The sequence below is a fragment of the Symphalangus syndactylus genome, chromosome 23, assembly GCF_028878055.3.
Source record: "Symphalangus syndactylus isolate Jambi chromosome 23, NHGRI_mSymSyn1-v2.1_pri, whole genome shotgun sequence".
Taxonomy (NCBI): domain Eukaryota; kingdom Metazoa; phylum Chordata; class Mammalia; order Primates; family Hylobatidae; genus Symphalangus; species Symphalangus syndactylus.
The window spans coordinates 25,032,659-25,048,967 of record NC_072445.2 but is presented as its reverse complement, the minus strand read 5'-3'; the positions used below and the strand labels follow the sequence as shown (position 1 = coordinate 25,048,967).

Here is a 16,309-nt window from a genome sequence, read left to right as displayed (position 1 = left end):
AGTGACATGATTATATTTATTCTTAGAAAAATTAGTGCTGGAAGTGTAGAGAACGCACTTAAAAGGGACACAGTGAAAAGTGAGAAGCCTACTGAGATGTTTCAGGAAAGAAATTGTAAGGGAGTGAAGTAAGGTACAGGAGTTAAAGAGTAAAGAATTAATTAGAGAAGCATTGAGGAGGTAAAAATCACTAGAACCTAGTAAGAATTTTGATCTGAGGCAAGGAAGAGTTATTTGGGATACATCCAAAGTTTTGGGTTGGGAGATCTGGGCCAATGGGGATGCCAGGAATGAGTGCCCTTTCCATCACTCATTAGTTGAATGGCCCTCAGCAAGTTATGTGAACTAGCTGTGTCTCAGTACCCTTATCTCCAAAGTAGAAATAATAATAGTACGTATTTCATAGAGTTTTTAAAAAAGTAAATGAGTTAATATTTATTAAAGTGCTTGAACAATGTTGAGTATACAGTAAACTTTATAGAGTGGTTTGTTAAGTACCCAGACTCATAAATTTCAAAGTTAGATTTCAATGAAAGATGTAAGTGATAATATCTAGAGGGCAAGTAGATTTATGAATAAAGAAACCAGTGAGAGAGGTCTGCGTTAAATGTACGTATTTGAGGATCATCAGCTCAAATGTGAAATTAAAGGTGTGAATAAAATTGGCCAAACAGATTTTGTGGATAGAAATTTTGAGGAGCGCAAGTCTTTGACGGGTCGTAGAGGAGACTGAGTTCAGGAATAAGAATGGAAAAGAAACAGTTGTATAGGTGGAAAGAAAATGAAATGACACGAAAATAATATCTTGAAACAAAAGAGGCAATTTACAAGAGGAAGTGGTCAGTAATATGAGATACAGTGGAAATGGCAAAGAAAATAGAAAACAAAATTGGCCATCTTATTCCAGCTTTTTGTTTTTCATAATGGCTGATAAATATAGTTTTGACACAAATTATTTCTTTTCATGTAAAACAAATAAAAATGCAACACTTACTGCTTCAGGAGCAATAACTTTTCATAAGCTCAATACCATTTATCTATTCTTTAACAACTTCATTTTTTGTTTTTAGTATATAGCCTGAGGTGTCATTGAACATATTGAATTTCATGGTTGAAAATGAATGGTTGTCCATATTGAGTCATGGCATCAGACCTTTATAGGATTGCTTTCATGAATAATTGATTTTCTTTTGGATGGGGAAATGAAATGAATAGATACTAAGGAGAAAATAATTCCTCTGATATGGTGATTTTCCGAAGTTTCCTTTGTAGATTTGTCCCTTCCTCCTTTACCTCCTCCCACCTCCCTCTTTCATTGAATGCCAACTCAGTACCAGGCATTCTTTCTGGCATTTGAATATTCCACAGTGAACAAGACATTCAGTAGTGAAAAATTCCTGCTTGCATTATTTTGTTGGGGGAAACAGACAAATAGTAAAATAAATGAGGAAGATAAGTTTAGATGGTAATACATTCTCTGAAAGAAACTAAATAGGAAAAGTAATTAATGAGAGGTCCAGGTTGGATGCTGGCAACCATATGTTAGATAGTTAGCAAAGACCTTTCTAACAAGTCAACATGACATCAGACTATAGAGACAAGAAAAAGCTAGACCTGCGAAGATTTGAACAAGAGCATTTCAGGCTGAGGGAGAGCTAGTGCAAAGGTCCCGAGGGAGAAATGTGCTTTGTGTGGTAGTCGTGAGGCAGAAAGGCAGCCCCTGTAGCTAAAGAACAGTGAACAGTAGTGAGTTTATAGTGAACATCATGAGTTTCATGGGCTAGATTTTGAGATATACAGTGTTGTTTTCTAAATGAGTCCAAATTATGCTGAGAATTGCTACTTATTCATAGCCTCTTGAGCATGGCTTTAACAAGACAGAAATTAGCTTCATAAATATGGAAATTCCAGAGACATGAATTATGATTTTAGTTTAGTAACTCATTGTACAATTTCTGGAAAATTCCCCAGTAGAAGATTCATAACTGTGATGTTGCAAATCTCTGTGATTGTTTGAAACGTCTGTCTCGTTTCATTGGTAAGGAAACCGAAATCCAGAGAGATCATTGATTTGTTTCAAGGTCTCAGAGCTGACAAAAAAACAGGACCAGGACAAGTGGCTGTTTTAGCTATATTAAATATCATCTTTCAAGCCTTTGCCCAAGGACTACCTTTACTATTTAATGGCGAAAACCACAATTACTTTTGCACCAACCTAATATGAAACCTCTCCTGTCTCCATGCAGTAGATTTCAGTGTACCTTTCCTTCTGGTCCATGCTACTCATTCATGTTGCCATTACTGCATTCGGTAATGGTATGAATAGCATGTTTTAATTAGTGTCCTATCTCCATTATATGATAGACTTAATCAGAAAATTTTATAACCCTAGTACCTACTGCATTGTAGAATTCTGATAATATGCTGTTATGACTAATAATATATACATAAGTGAATGGGCATATTTAGGTTTGTCTTTCAGCTCACTGCCTTTTTCTTGGAAAACATTCAATCTCCTTACACTTAAATGTCTACATCTGTGAGGAAGAAATTATGGTGTTAATATTTAAATGACTACAATATATTTATCCCCTATGTGAAAGGAACAAAGGAGGTACAAAAACAAATTGAAAAAGTTGGTGTCTTGTAGGATTCAAAGTATTTTCATTTTTACAACCTGTTAGAACAGGAAAACTGACTTAAAAATGTCCCCAACTCAAAGCTTGTTCAATTAGCATTTGTTGTTTGATTTAAATGTTTTTTTAAATATATAAAAGCTTTGCCCATGAATAACTGTCTGAGCCCATCCCTTTCATCAGTGTCTCCTCTTATACAAGACATTGTTCTCATGCTTTAACAAATATGTTCCTTGTTGTTTTAGATATCAATGCTGTCAACTTGTTATTGACCCAAACATTCAACTCAATAAAGACTGTTTTAATCTTGTACGTTTAAAACCGCAAATGAAAAATCTTCTTTTAATACTTTTAGGAGGACTTCAGATAGGGGTTACCAATAATAGTACATTTGTATTGATTATTAAAATAATATAAAATAAACATTATTTAAATAATATAATAAATTTATATAATTTTATATAATTTATTTGTATTGTAAAAATACATTTTTGAAACACATATTCTAATGGATATTTAAAGTTTAATAGAACCCTCCTTGATCCCTAGTCAACAAGATATGCCCCAACCATTTGTATCCCTGGGGACACAGAAGTTCATTGTTTCTTTGGCCTGTCACAACCAGGTCACATGATGCACTGTCTAGTTGCTCAGTAATTATACTAGGCACTCGGGCTTTTATCCTAAAACTTGTCACATATTGTTTTTCAGGGTCAGTGATGGGTATTTGTCAGCCCTGTCTCACATTTGTAGCCAGGAGCCTAAGGTCATCATTAGCACATGCCTTTGATTGTCAGGAAATGAAGTACTAGGTATATGGAAGTTTCTTTCATTGCTTCCATGATTGGGACTTTCTCAATCCTAAAGAAGAAGAAAAATCCATACACAGTTTATTGCCTTTCAAACTGACAGTTCTGTAAGGCTCATTGGATGATTAAGTAATAAGAAGGAGACAAACCTGAAAAGCGTAGATTAAAACATATCCTCCAGCTTAAAGCCACAATACCCAGTAGTCAGACCCATTGAGCAGCCAGAGAGAATCTTGTATGTGATGTTCATTTAAAAATATATATAAAGTTAAAAAAGTATGTCCTCCTTCAAATTTAACTATGATTAGAAAATGACACAAATACCCACACATGCAATGTGTATAAGTGTACATAGATATCTGCAAAATAGATGGTTTGTTCAGTTTATTTAGATGCACAGTTCCTTAATCAAACTAACAGTTGTTTGATAAAATAAAAAGGTGACATAAAAGGGATGTGACTTTTGAAGCTGTTACTTATTTAACCATAGGAGCAAAAGTGTAAAAACTTTGCCCATTAGAGGTACAGGAATACTAAAACTCATTTCTGTGCTTGGAGAGTCCCTAATAAGGCTGGCAACCAACAGTTAAATAATACTTATTTCAAAATGATATTAAGAATACAAAGATCTGTTAATTTTCTGATGGATATTAGTTCTCTCACAACATCACATTATCCTTAAATCTATATGTGTGTATGTAGTTTTAATATATTTTTTAAGCCAAACACTAATACAAATAAAGATTCTTCTGTCCTATTGGGACATCAGTTAGTCTCTACTAAAGGCATTTGCAGTAATAATCTTTCCTATTTTAATAATTTTTAAATCAGTCTTTCTTAAACTGTACTTTTGATTCATGAATCCATATAACAGTAATATAATATTTCTTAGGGATTTATTTAGTTATTAAAATAATTAATCATATAATAAATTTATTATAAACTAATTTTGCATACAAACAAAATAATTTTAGGAAAACTAGTGAATAAATGAATGAATGAATGTTTTTTTTTTTTAGTTAGAAAACTTACAGGAATGTTTCAGTTTAAGGTAAACTTTGTGTTTTCTGAAGTTCCTTGGGCTGGACATTGAAATAAGTAGTCACTTAATATTTTTGCTTTGAAATGTCTAGCGTCTAGCTAGTGCTTTAGGAATTAGATATTACTTGCTAGGAAGAGCTTGCCTTATTTTTTTGTTTTCAAATTTAAAGGTTAATTTTGAATAAGTGTGATACCTCCATGGTTACTGTTTTTTTTACTACTATTATTAATATTGCTAAGAGCCAACATTTTTAAAAAACATGTATCATATACAGACACTGTGCCATGTACTATTAGCATGGACTAAATAATTTAACCTCACAAAAAGTGGATGCTATTATTGTGCCTATTTTATCACTGAGGAAACTGAGGCTTAAAGAAATGAGGTAATTTGCTCGACCTTATGGAGGAAGTTTTAAGAATTTTTGTACATTTTGCAAGTAGTGAATTACATTTTCATGTTTATTTTAATATCCCATTAATTGATAAATTGAGAGGCCTCATTAAAAATGAAAATTTGTTAGCCTGAATAAAATCACTGTATGAGGGGTTGGACATTATAATTTGATAATGCCTACTGATTTTTATAACCAATTTTTATCTTACTGGACTGCAAGCCCCATTCTACCCTACATTTATTTTCAGATGAAATCAATTCTACTGGGGAGGAGGAATGTTTTAGGAATAAGCGAGTCAAATATACACTGGGAATTAAAAGCTAATTCAGAAAAAAATATGTGCTGCAATTTACTTGGTTCAGTGCTATTTACCTGCTTGGGTTTATATGATAGTAAGAAGGTTCTAGAGGCTCTGGTCTGGAGAAAATCGCTATTGCAGGGCATGAGAAAAATAGTTATGCTTCGGGTAGAAGCTCAACTTCCAAAGTCATCACCATTTAACCCACTTCTGAGGACAAGGGAAAAATGTACAAAACTTATTTTGGGGGTAATTTCTTTACTTTCATGTGCAGTCATGATATTTATAGTTTTAAGATTAACTCAGATAAAAATACAAATTACATAAAAATACAATTTGTTGCTTTGGATTCAGTGAATAGCACCCGGAAAATAGTATATTCAGAAGATGTGACTAAAATTTTGGCCAGTTTCCCCTCTTTTGATCAACAAAACTCATTGAAGAGTATTCTTGGAACATAGTCATTTAATATATTTTTATTAATTGTGGAAAATGACACACATATGCAACAAATTTTATAAAATGAAAAATGTGTGCTTAATTAAACATTATAAATCCAGTCTACTGGATATGTAGTGAGATCTCATTCTTGTTTTAATTTTTATTTCTTTTTTATGATATGATTGAGCATAGTAGAATGTATTTTTTTTTTATTTGAGTATCTTGTTTTGTGAAATAGCTGTTCTCTTACTCTTTTTTAATGATGAATGTACCTGTTTTATATTGATTTATCAAAGTCATTTATATATTTTGGAATGTATCTTGTGTTGGCTATATGTAGTACAAATGTCTTTTCCCACTCTGTGGCTTGCTTTTTTACTTTCTTTTTTTTTTTTCTTTGAGATGGAGTCTTGCTCTGTCACCAGGCTGGAGTGCAGTGTGGCGCGTTCTCGGCTCACTGCAACCTCCGCGACTGGGATTCAAGCTATTCTCCTGCCTCAGCCTCTTGAGTAGCTGGGACTACAGGTGTGTGGCACCACGCCCAGCTGATTTTTGTATTTTTAGTAGAGACAAGGTTTCACCATGTTGGCCAGAATGGTCTAGATCTCTTGACCTTGTGATCCACCTGCCTCGGCCCTCCCAAAGTGCTGGGATTACAGGCATGAGCCACCACATCTGGCTGCTTTTTTACTTTCTTAATGGTATTCTTTGACAATTGGAAAGATCTTTAATATAGCTCACTTTTGAAATTTTTTTTATTATGAATTATAAATTTTGATGGAACTATGGTCAGAAAACAAATGCTGCATAATTCCAATTTTTAAAAATTTGTTAAACTGCTTTATCATCATCATATGATCAATTTTTTAAAATGTCTTATGCAAGCTTTAAAAGAATGTGCATTCTTTGTGGGTCTAGTTTTCCATCTATGCCTGTTATGTCAAATATGCAAATTGCATTATTCAAAACTGCTGTATCATTATTGTATTTTTTTTTAGCAACAGTTTTGTTGGCTTTACTACAAGTATTATAGGTATATCCATTTGTCCTTGTAGTTCTGTTGATTTTTGCAGTATATATTTTTAAGCTATAATGGTAGGTACATAAATGCTTAAAAGTTGTAATTTACTGGTAAAGTTAGTCTTTTATTACTATGGGGTATTTCTCTTTATTCCAATTGTTTTCTCCAGGAGGGTTGGTAAAAATTACCAAGTTAAACATTTCCGGCATAAAATATCTTCAAATAAACTCTGCTGGGAGTACATAGTTTCTTCTTGCGCTCACTGAGAGAAGGGGGCAATGAGGGAAATGGCCCTCACAGTATAGTTTTAGAAGTATTGCGGCAAAACATGGCATTCTGTGATAGCCCTTAGAAGGCCACTTAACCCAGACTTAGTTGACAAGGGCATTTCCAGAAGAGGTGGCATCTGAACTGGGTTTGAAAGTATGTAAGAGTTGGCTGTGACAAGAATAGGAATGAAGGCAGAGGGGGGCAGAGGCAAGGGAGTATATGGTTGCTTGGGGACTTGTACGTTTCAGCTATTAAGTATGTCAAAAAGTCTGGGAAGAAATGGACAAACTTTTAAAATGGACAAAAATATTTCTAATTGTTTGCTATTTCAAGGTGTTTTTAAATGTTGCCAATTATAAATAAGTAACACTACAGTGGAGAACTTTGAGCATTATTCTTTGTCCTTGTCCCCTACTAGTTCTTTAGGACAAGTTTCTTGAAGTAGAATTACTTTAGCAAGGGGTACAGAACATTTTACACACAAAAGGGGGCATCTAATTCAAGATCATAGAAGGCTTTTAGGAATAAATTATGGTGAAGCCAAGTGTTGAGGGATGAATCAGAGTTAGTTAAGATGAAGGTAAAACATATAAGCGCTGGGAAATCTCATGAGCACAGAGGAGAGTGAGTTGAAGGAAAGATAAATAATTTCTTATGGGTTGGCTTGGTACAAGGTCTGGTGAGTCTCGTTGATAGAGTGGGCTTAAGTGCAAACTAGGATTATACTTGATTCCATCAAAGAGCTTTAGTTAATAAAATAATGAAATGTCTCTTTTTCTTATTCTTACCTTTTGAAGTTCCTGGAACCCATTTGTACCATATTCCCCAAAGAATTATAATGATTATCTTCTGTATGCCAGAACTCATTTTCTTCCATCTCTCCAGGTGATTTTAGCATCTGGAGCACATTGTTTTCCCTTCACTGCCCACCATTATACTAAGTAATGTCTGCTTCCATTTATTTCTTTTCTATTCATCCATATCCACACGTCCTTCCTAGGATGGTACTTATTAAGTCTAAGGCCCAACTTCACCATTTAACAGCTGTGTGATTCCTGACAAGCTACTTAACCTCTCTTTGCCTCAGTTTCCTCATCAGAACCTCAACTGTATTCATCATAAAATTGTGAGAATTGTGCATGTGAAAATATCCAGAATGTCTTTGCAGCACAATGACAATTATTTTCCCTCCCATTATGAATGCATAAATTTGCCCAGGTTTAATATGCCTCTTGCTATAGTTTAGAGAAGCTTTACAAAGGTAAACCAAGGATGAGCTGCATATCCTGAGCATCTTCTGTCTCAGACGTGGCTACCCTCATTTAGAGGCAAAGTCCATGCTGGAGAGAGCACCTCACCTTTCTTTGATTGTTAGATTTGAGAAGAAAATGAGGATCTCAGCCTTTAAAGCTTTCCATTTATCAACTTTTACACATTCAAGAAGCATTTCATGTTAATGTTACAATAGCATGTATTTCCTTCTCTTAGGTCACCTTTGCCTTCTTTCTACTTAGTCCCTATTCTTCATCTTTTGTTTTCTCTCAGTTACAAAAAGGAAGCCAAATTCTGGTCATTGCAGATAGCAAAAGATCACAGCAGGCTAAATAATTTTGCCCAGACTTTCTGCGAAAGCTCCACATGTGCTGCAGTGTTGGGTTGCATAATTGATTTAATCTCTAATTTTAGAGGAACGCTGAACTCTTTTTGTGGGACTCTGCATACATTTCTCTAGGGCAAAAACTGTCCTACTTTTTTCTCTCTGGTATCTCTTTAGTGCTAGTCCATTTTATTTTTTTTCCCAAAGACTCTAAACTACCCTCCGTGAAATAAATGAAATCACAGTTGGAAAACAGCTTTACTGGACAGACTTGTAACGGCAAGATAACAGCTACGCTGTAAACATTTACTAAACATTTTCATCCTCCCCGCTTCCCCCTTCTTTCTGCTCTAGCACATCTTTATTTTCACTAAGATGATGCATCAGGCTCTCAGCTGAGGAGTGGCATTAGCTACACAGAGGAGCAACACACCTTTGCATATTATTGGAAATACATAGGCTTGCTCACCCATTGACCTACTGTATGCCTCTAGGTGGATTTACTTACCTGTCTGAATCTTGCTTGCTTTCAGCAGAGTACTAGAGTAATGGCTGTGAAGACTGAACTATAAAAATAGGTATGTAGCAAGCTTTAGACTTACCTTGTGCCTTTTGGCTATCCAGGTATATAGGAAGTGTCAGCTAGCGGGGATGATTTTATGTTGCTCGGAAGACCAGCAACCAAGGTGAAAACCAGGCAATTGTAAGTTTACTAGTTATTTCACATTGTATTTAGCAATGCCATTTTTGGTTATCTTTTCGGGAATTTATAAACTGGGAAGTCGCATTTGATAGCCGGTGGTTTTTATTAACCTGTCTGATTTGGAATATAATTTTGGGATTACTTTCCCACCAGTTACTTCTCAAACAACTGACTTTAATAACTTTAATATTTTTGTACTCTAAGGCATATTTTCCAATGACACTAACCTTCCTCAGGTCCATACTCACTAACACTAATTTGACAAATTCCCTGAACTATTCTCATACCACAGAAGTATGATTTTTTTTTACCAAACTCCACTGTTAACATCAATAAAATAAGGTCAGAAACAATTCCAACTGCTGTCTGAGTATCATAGCCTTATGTCTTTATGAGTCTTTATGCTGCTAAAAGAATTTAGTTTTAGAAAATAACCTCTTATCTGTTAAATAAACACTTAGCATAAACAGATCTTTGTTTAAATAGATTCTGTTACTTAATAGTTGGATCAATTTAGACAAGTCCCTTAACCTGTAAGCCTCTTCATGTGCAAATATTTAAAACTGGGATAATAATTATACTGACTTCTCAGGTTTGTTGTGAGGAGTAAATGCTAAAATGCATATAAAGAAATTTGAAGGTTATCTAGCCATAGACAGTGTATCAGGCAGGTTTTGCCATAATAATGGTGTGTAACAAATAATCCCTAAATCTCAGTGGTTTACATCAAGAAATATTTGTGTTAGACTTGGTTGAACTTGGCTCCAGCTTGTGTGTTCTATTCAGGTTTGCTCTGTATATCTCTTCATTCAGATACCACAGGCTATTTAAGGAATTCTCTATTCATGGTAGAGAACAACATTGAAAGAGATCTGGTAAAAAACAAAATAAAACAAAACAAAACAAAACAACTTGCCAAGTCCCTTAAAGCATCAACTGAAAACTAATATTCCTACCACTTTCACACAAATGTCATTGGCCAAAGCAAGTCATATGACCAGGATAAATATTAGTAGGTCAGGAAAGTTTACACTGCCCTAATAAAGAAAGAAGAGTGAATATCTGGTGAATAATACATGAGTCTCCTTCAAGGAAGTGTACTGAATCTTGTTTTTCCTACTCTTATTTCATCTGCGTAACCATTGACTCCTCCATATAGTCTACTTCACAGTATCTACATTGCATTATTGAAATTATACCGCAATTCCTCCCTCTCTTTCTTTTAATTTCAAATTGATTTGAATGATATGCTTTTCTCTGTAAACAGGTACTTCAGAAAATCCCTTAGAAAAGGAACAAAAGCTTCTGATTCTCCTTAGAGCCTCAGAGGGAGTCTTTTGTGACCGTATGAGTGGAATTCATATTGACCCAGGAACAATTGGTAAGAGTATAATATAGTTTTTATTAAAAATAAAATGCATGTGTGTGTATTGTGTGCTTGTGTCTGATAGAGAAATAATATTCATAGAACATATGCTAAATTCCAAATACCCTTTTAGGTAATTTATATTTATTATTTCACTTACCAGCTCTCTTGTGAGCAGTGTCCATTTTAGAGATGTCAATACTAAGACTCAGAGATGATGAACCACACAGCTTTATAGTGTCAGCATTTGGATTAATATCCAGATTAGTCAGACACTAAAGTTTAGACTGAGTCAATATTATCAACTATAAATACTACTCGATTATTGATACATTTATACAACTGATAGATCTATAAATTAGTAAGAAGCATTCACTGTTGACAATTTCTTTATTTGCTATTGCCACAATACCAAATCCTATTTTAAATTGGTCTATGTAAAAGTACAGAAACGGGGACTGGCCTTGTATAACCATATGTATGTATCCCCAACTAACTCAGTTTTGAGGGATAAGAGAATGTTCATCAGATTTAAAGTATTTTCTCACTTTTTCTATATGGGCATTACTAATTTTATAAGTAAAGAGGGATAACTCTTGGCATGAAGCAATTTTCTTCAAGCATGTTCATTTTTTTAGTTATTTTTCCCTCACTTATATAATAGTTGAAATAAGTTCACTATACTTTATTACTCTTTTAGATATTGTATTGTCACACAGCTTAAATATGTTATTATATTTAAAAATATGTTATATTTAAGCTGTGTGGCAATATAATAGCTAAAAGAATAATAAAATATAGTGAACTTATTTCAACTATTATGTGAGAAAAAAATTAACTAAAAGAAAAAAATATGAACATTCTTAAAGAAAATTGGTTGTTAATTTCCTTGGATTCTCCCTTAGATGCATTGCTATGTTGGAGGTTTTCAAGTAAGCCATTTTTCCTTGTGGAAAAAGAGCAAGGACCATCATTTCTGAGGTTTCTGAACACTATGAGATATAAATTTAATATTCATTAGCAGTCAATGGCTCCCTCTCTGGATCTCAGTACTCAATAGAGTGGAGACAATAATGTTAAGACAGTATGAAGTTTGTTAACTTAGTTCCATAATATATAACTATTGTCATATAATATGTTGATAGCACTTTATAGTTTCCAAAGGTTTTTTCCATGCATGCTATTTATTTTATCTTTCTAATAACAAGAGGTTCAAAAATGTTTTAATTTTTCCAAGTTGACAAACTAGATGGATTATTATAAGAACATTTGATCTTCTTTTGCCTGTGGTATCCACTCTTTTCTGTAGTGTGATAACACTGGAACAAACTTTCTGTTAGGACTATCCACAGATGCCTGCTCTGATCCCTGATCCTGGCTGTACGGTCCAACTAGTGTCTTTGAAATTTTCTTTGATACTAAATTGAAATAAAGAATGAAGTATTTCTTTCACTGCATGCTCACATTTTTGTAGTATCGTAAGTAGATGACAAATTTTAATCGTATTAAATCACTTGTAATCTTCTTGAAACAACTAAGAAATGGTGTCATTTTACAGTAAACCTTTGATGATTGGAAATGACCAAGAAATCTGCTTTTCTGGTCAATTGAATTTTCTGCATAATTCAAATTTAAGGACATGAACTGGTTTTTGTTATAAATGTTTTGGTTGGAAATCTCTTTAAATTACTTCAGGATCCTTCTCAGCCTAGCTTACTTAGCCTATAGTGAAAAAAGATGGATTTTTGTTTTGGATGATGATGTCTTATGAAATATATAAATGCTATTATGAAAGATTGGTTTCAGGACACGTCCTGAAAATGGGGTTCTTTTTATATCCATTTATCCTGATTTAGTTTTCTTATCTTCTGACATTTTCATAGTTGATATATGGAAAAAATATGGATGTTGATATAAGCAGTTGGTTAAGTTCTCATTAATTGGGATTTTTTTTTGGTCCATATCAGATGAACACCAAAGCCATATTATTTGTACCTTAGTGGTTCCCTGCTGCTTTTATTTCTATGTTTTCTGATGAAAATTGTAAAATTTTTAAATTTTTATATTAGTGACTTGCAATAAAATAGGGTGCATCAATCCAGGGATATGCAGACACTACATTTGGGTGCAGGAATAAAATATTAGAACTTCTATTCCAATATATATTAGTATATTCATATATGTGTATATTTTTTATCTAAATAGCTGAGTTATCTAAATAAAATAAATATGTGCTTAGAGTACACAATCACATGTTTTTTCTTTTACTGGTGAGGTTCATGGTCAAAACATTGTAAACCACTGGAATATGAGGAATTATGATTGAAAATGGCAATAAAGTATATAGGAGGAAAGACATGAAAAAGTAAAATTGGGCTGTATCAAGCATGTTCCTGCTAAGACTTTATTAGTCTGAAATAAATTGCATTTTGAAACAAAGGACTTAGAAATCTCTCCCTTGACATTTATAAGACAAAATATTAAGTCCAGCCACTAAACATAAAGCTAATAGCTCTAAAACTCTATCCTAAGGAAATAAAGTTAACCATGCTTTTGGAGAACCTAGTGTATAACAAAAAATATCAAAACTGGTTAACTTCCAAAAGAATTGCAAATGGTTTGGAGTCACATAAGAGTGGAAAGGAGTACCTCTTCAACTTTAGTCATTAGAGTGGTCTGTTTCCCACCTTTTAGATTATTGTGATGTGGTGTAGCATTCTTTTTTCTATAGCATTTGAGAGAGTAAGTTTCATAGCCATGTGAGATATATCTTAGTATTGTAAAATAGAGCATTTAAATAATGCTTTTGATAATATGGAAGCTTCATATAGAGATTCTATATCACATGTTTTGCATAACAGCCTCTGGAAAGACTTTTACTTACCTGGCTTTCATTCCTCTGAAGGATTTTTCTATCCAACTCTTACTCCTTTTATTTTCAGGGGTTTATGGGAAAGTTCAGCTTTGCAGTGCTTATCCTAAGAACTCCTGGACACATCTTGGAGCTGATATTGCCTCAGGAAATGAGAGGTAAGGAATGAGAGTAACTTAGGGCTTTTTCTTGGTTACTGTTTAGGTTGCTTCTGCTTGAGATTTTGTTACAATATGAAACTGATTTTTAGGTTAAACATTATAATTAAAGGATGAGTAAGGAGAAAAATAAGTGATTATAGGGAATTTAAAAAATATCTCTATAACATACTAGAAGGAGAACAAAACATGCAAAAGGTAGTAGAGGAACACGGTTTATTTCAGGAGAAAATTTTAGATAATACATAATTATTGCTGTCCATGAAATCTTAAAATATATGAATTCCATGAGATAAGAGATGAAGTTTGAGGTAAGAATACTATGTCTAAGCTGAAAAGGTAGCTCATTAAGATATAGACAGAAATAAAATAGGAGGGAGATGAAACATATGAAGTATATTGTGAAATTTAATGATGCATTGGAGGCAGTAAAGAACAGAATCATTGCTTCCTCAAACTGCATAGGTAAAATGAAGAACAAACTGATGGAGACCTATCCAAATACAGAGGATAAGACTAGGAAATAAAAATAACAAAAGATAAAGTACTAGAAATAGAGATCAGAAAATTAAAAGCTATCTATGGGTCATATGTCTTTTTAGTAAGAACTCAGAATAACTACAACAGAAAGAATAATGAAAACTATAACTGAAATACACATAGAAAATATGGGAATAGTTAACATTTTATTAGAAAAGATTAATATCAAGGATGGTGATTGCTTCATTACATTATCTTCATAGTATAAGAAAAATAGAGTGAACAAAAAGTAAAGGAAAGGAACATCAAGCTTTCTAGCCTTAGTATTCACCTCTACACCATCACATGTGGGAAGATCATGATGCTACATCTATAAATGTTTAAGGAAAAAAATATTGTGACCAAAGAATTGGACACACTGCTAAGATGCTCATGTGAAAAATGGAAGAAAATTCAGTGTTCAAATAAAGAAATTAAACTAAATTAAAAATTCGGAAACAGAAATAAAATTTGAGAATAATATAAATAACTAAGAAGCACTGAAATAATTTAAATATTATAGTGTAACTATGGTTATTAAAACAAAACAAATTCTTTTTTTTTTTTTTTTGACACAGTCTCACTCTATTGCCCAAGATGGAGTGCAATGGCACAATTTTGGCTCATTGCAATCTCCACCTCCTGGGTTCAAGTGATTTTCCTGCCTCAGCCTCCCAAGTAGCTGGGATTACAGGCACACATCACCACGCCCAGCTAAGTTTTGTATTTTTAGTAGAGATGTTTCACCATGTCAGTCAGGCTGGTCTTGAACTCCTGACCTCAGGCGATCCACCCGTCTCAGCCTCCCAAAGGCCTGGGATTACAGGCCTAAAACAAATTCTAATAACTGTTCTTGTAAAAGAAATGACATAACATTTGAAAAGTTAATGTATTAGTTAGGATTCTGTTTATACAAAAACTACATAATCAGTAGGTTATGTGCATGTGTGTGTGTGTGTATGTGTGTATCCTACCTGTTATATGTATATAAATTATACAATAGATATAGTAAATATTAATATACATACATTTATATATAAAGAGATGTATTTCAAGAAATAGATTTACACAATTATGGGAGCTGGAGAGTTCGAAATCTGTAAGCAGGCCAGCACGTTGCAATGTACGGAAGAACTGGTTTGCAGTCTTAAGGCAGAATTTCTTCTTCCCCAAAGAAATCTCAGTTTTGCTTTTAAGGTCTTCCAACTGATTGATGAGGCCCACCCACATTATTGGGTGGCCTAATCTCCTTAAACTCAACTGACTGTGTTAACTACATTGACAAAATACCTTCACAGTAACACCTAGATTAGTGTTTGATTGAGTAACTGTGTATAATAGCTTAGCAAATATGACACATAAACAAATCTTCACCATTCAACATTATCAGATAAAAATCTGGAACTATAGCCATAGGAGGTAAATATGAGTTAATTTGTTTTATTAGAATTTTGAATAGTATATATACTTTCCAAATCACCAGTGGGGAAAAAAATGAAAGAAACCATAAAATAAATAGTAAAATAGAAAAAAAAAAGAAGAAAATGAAATGGTAAAAGAATAAAAGCAACAAAAAAGGTATATTTAAAAAAACAAATAAGAAAGTAAGTATAAATTTGCCAGTGACAAAAACAAAATATTTGTTAAAAATAATGCTATATAGAAAAATTGGGTTAAAAGACAAAATGTAATTATAACTTTTTTACCAGAGGAAAACTTAAAACCAACTAGGAGAAATTTAAAGTTAAATATTGGATAAGAATAAATCATTGACATCTAAAACAAAATAAAGGATCCTCAAAATTATTAACAAAACAGGTAAAAATCAAACTAAATGTTTCAAATTGGTTAAATAATTATACTTTACGTTACTGAAGCCTTCAATCATAGTGAGACCCTAACAGTCAGAAAAGTTTTACAGCAGATAATACAGTGTAGAAATATAAAGCAAATCTCTTAGAAAGATAAGGTGAAATTGACAGAAACAAAAATCACAGTCCAAGACATGTATTTATCTCTTTCAGTTCCAAATCTTTTAATTAGGTTAAAAAGGTGAAGAAAACATGAAGAACATAAATAATATAATAAAAGCAATTTAATTTATATATCAAACTACTCCTTTACCCTAAAAAATATATATCCATAATTACAACCTTAATAAATTTTCATAATAATATGTG

The 16,309-nt window shown here is 33.1% G+C and overlaps 1 protein-coding gene across 1 annotated transcript in view; it reads left to right on the top strand.

Annotated features, from left to right (window-relative positions):
- The window catches only part of PKHD1 (PKHD1 ciliary IPT domain containing fibrocystin/polyductin), a 462,062-nt gene that overhangs the window by 293,020 nt on the left and 152,733 nt on the right, over positions 1–16,309 (top strand). Inside the window, exons 53-54 of the mRNA XM_055263099.2 lie at positions 10,482–10,595; positions 13,523–13,610. Coding sequence (XP_055119074.2) covers positions 10,482–10,595; positions 13,523–13,610 — 202 coding nt within the window. The remainder of the gene's footprint in view (positions 1–10,481; positions 10,596–13,522; positions 13,611–16,309) is intronic.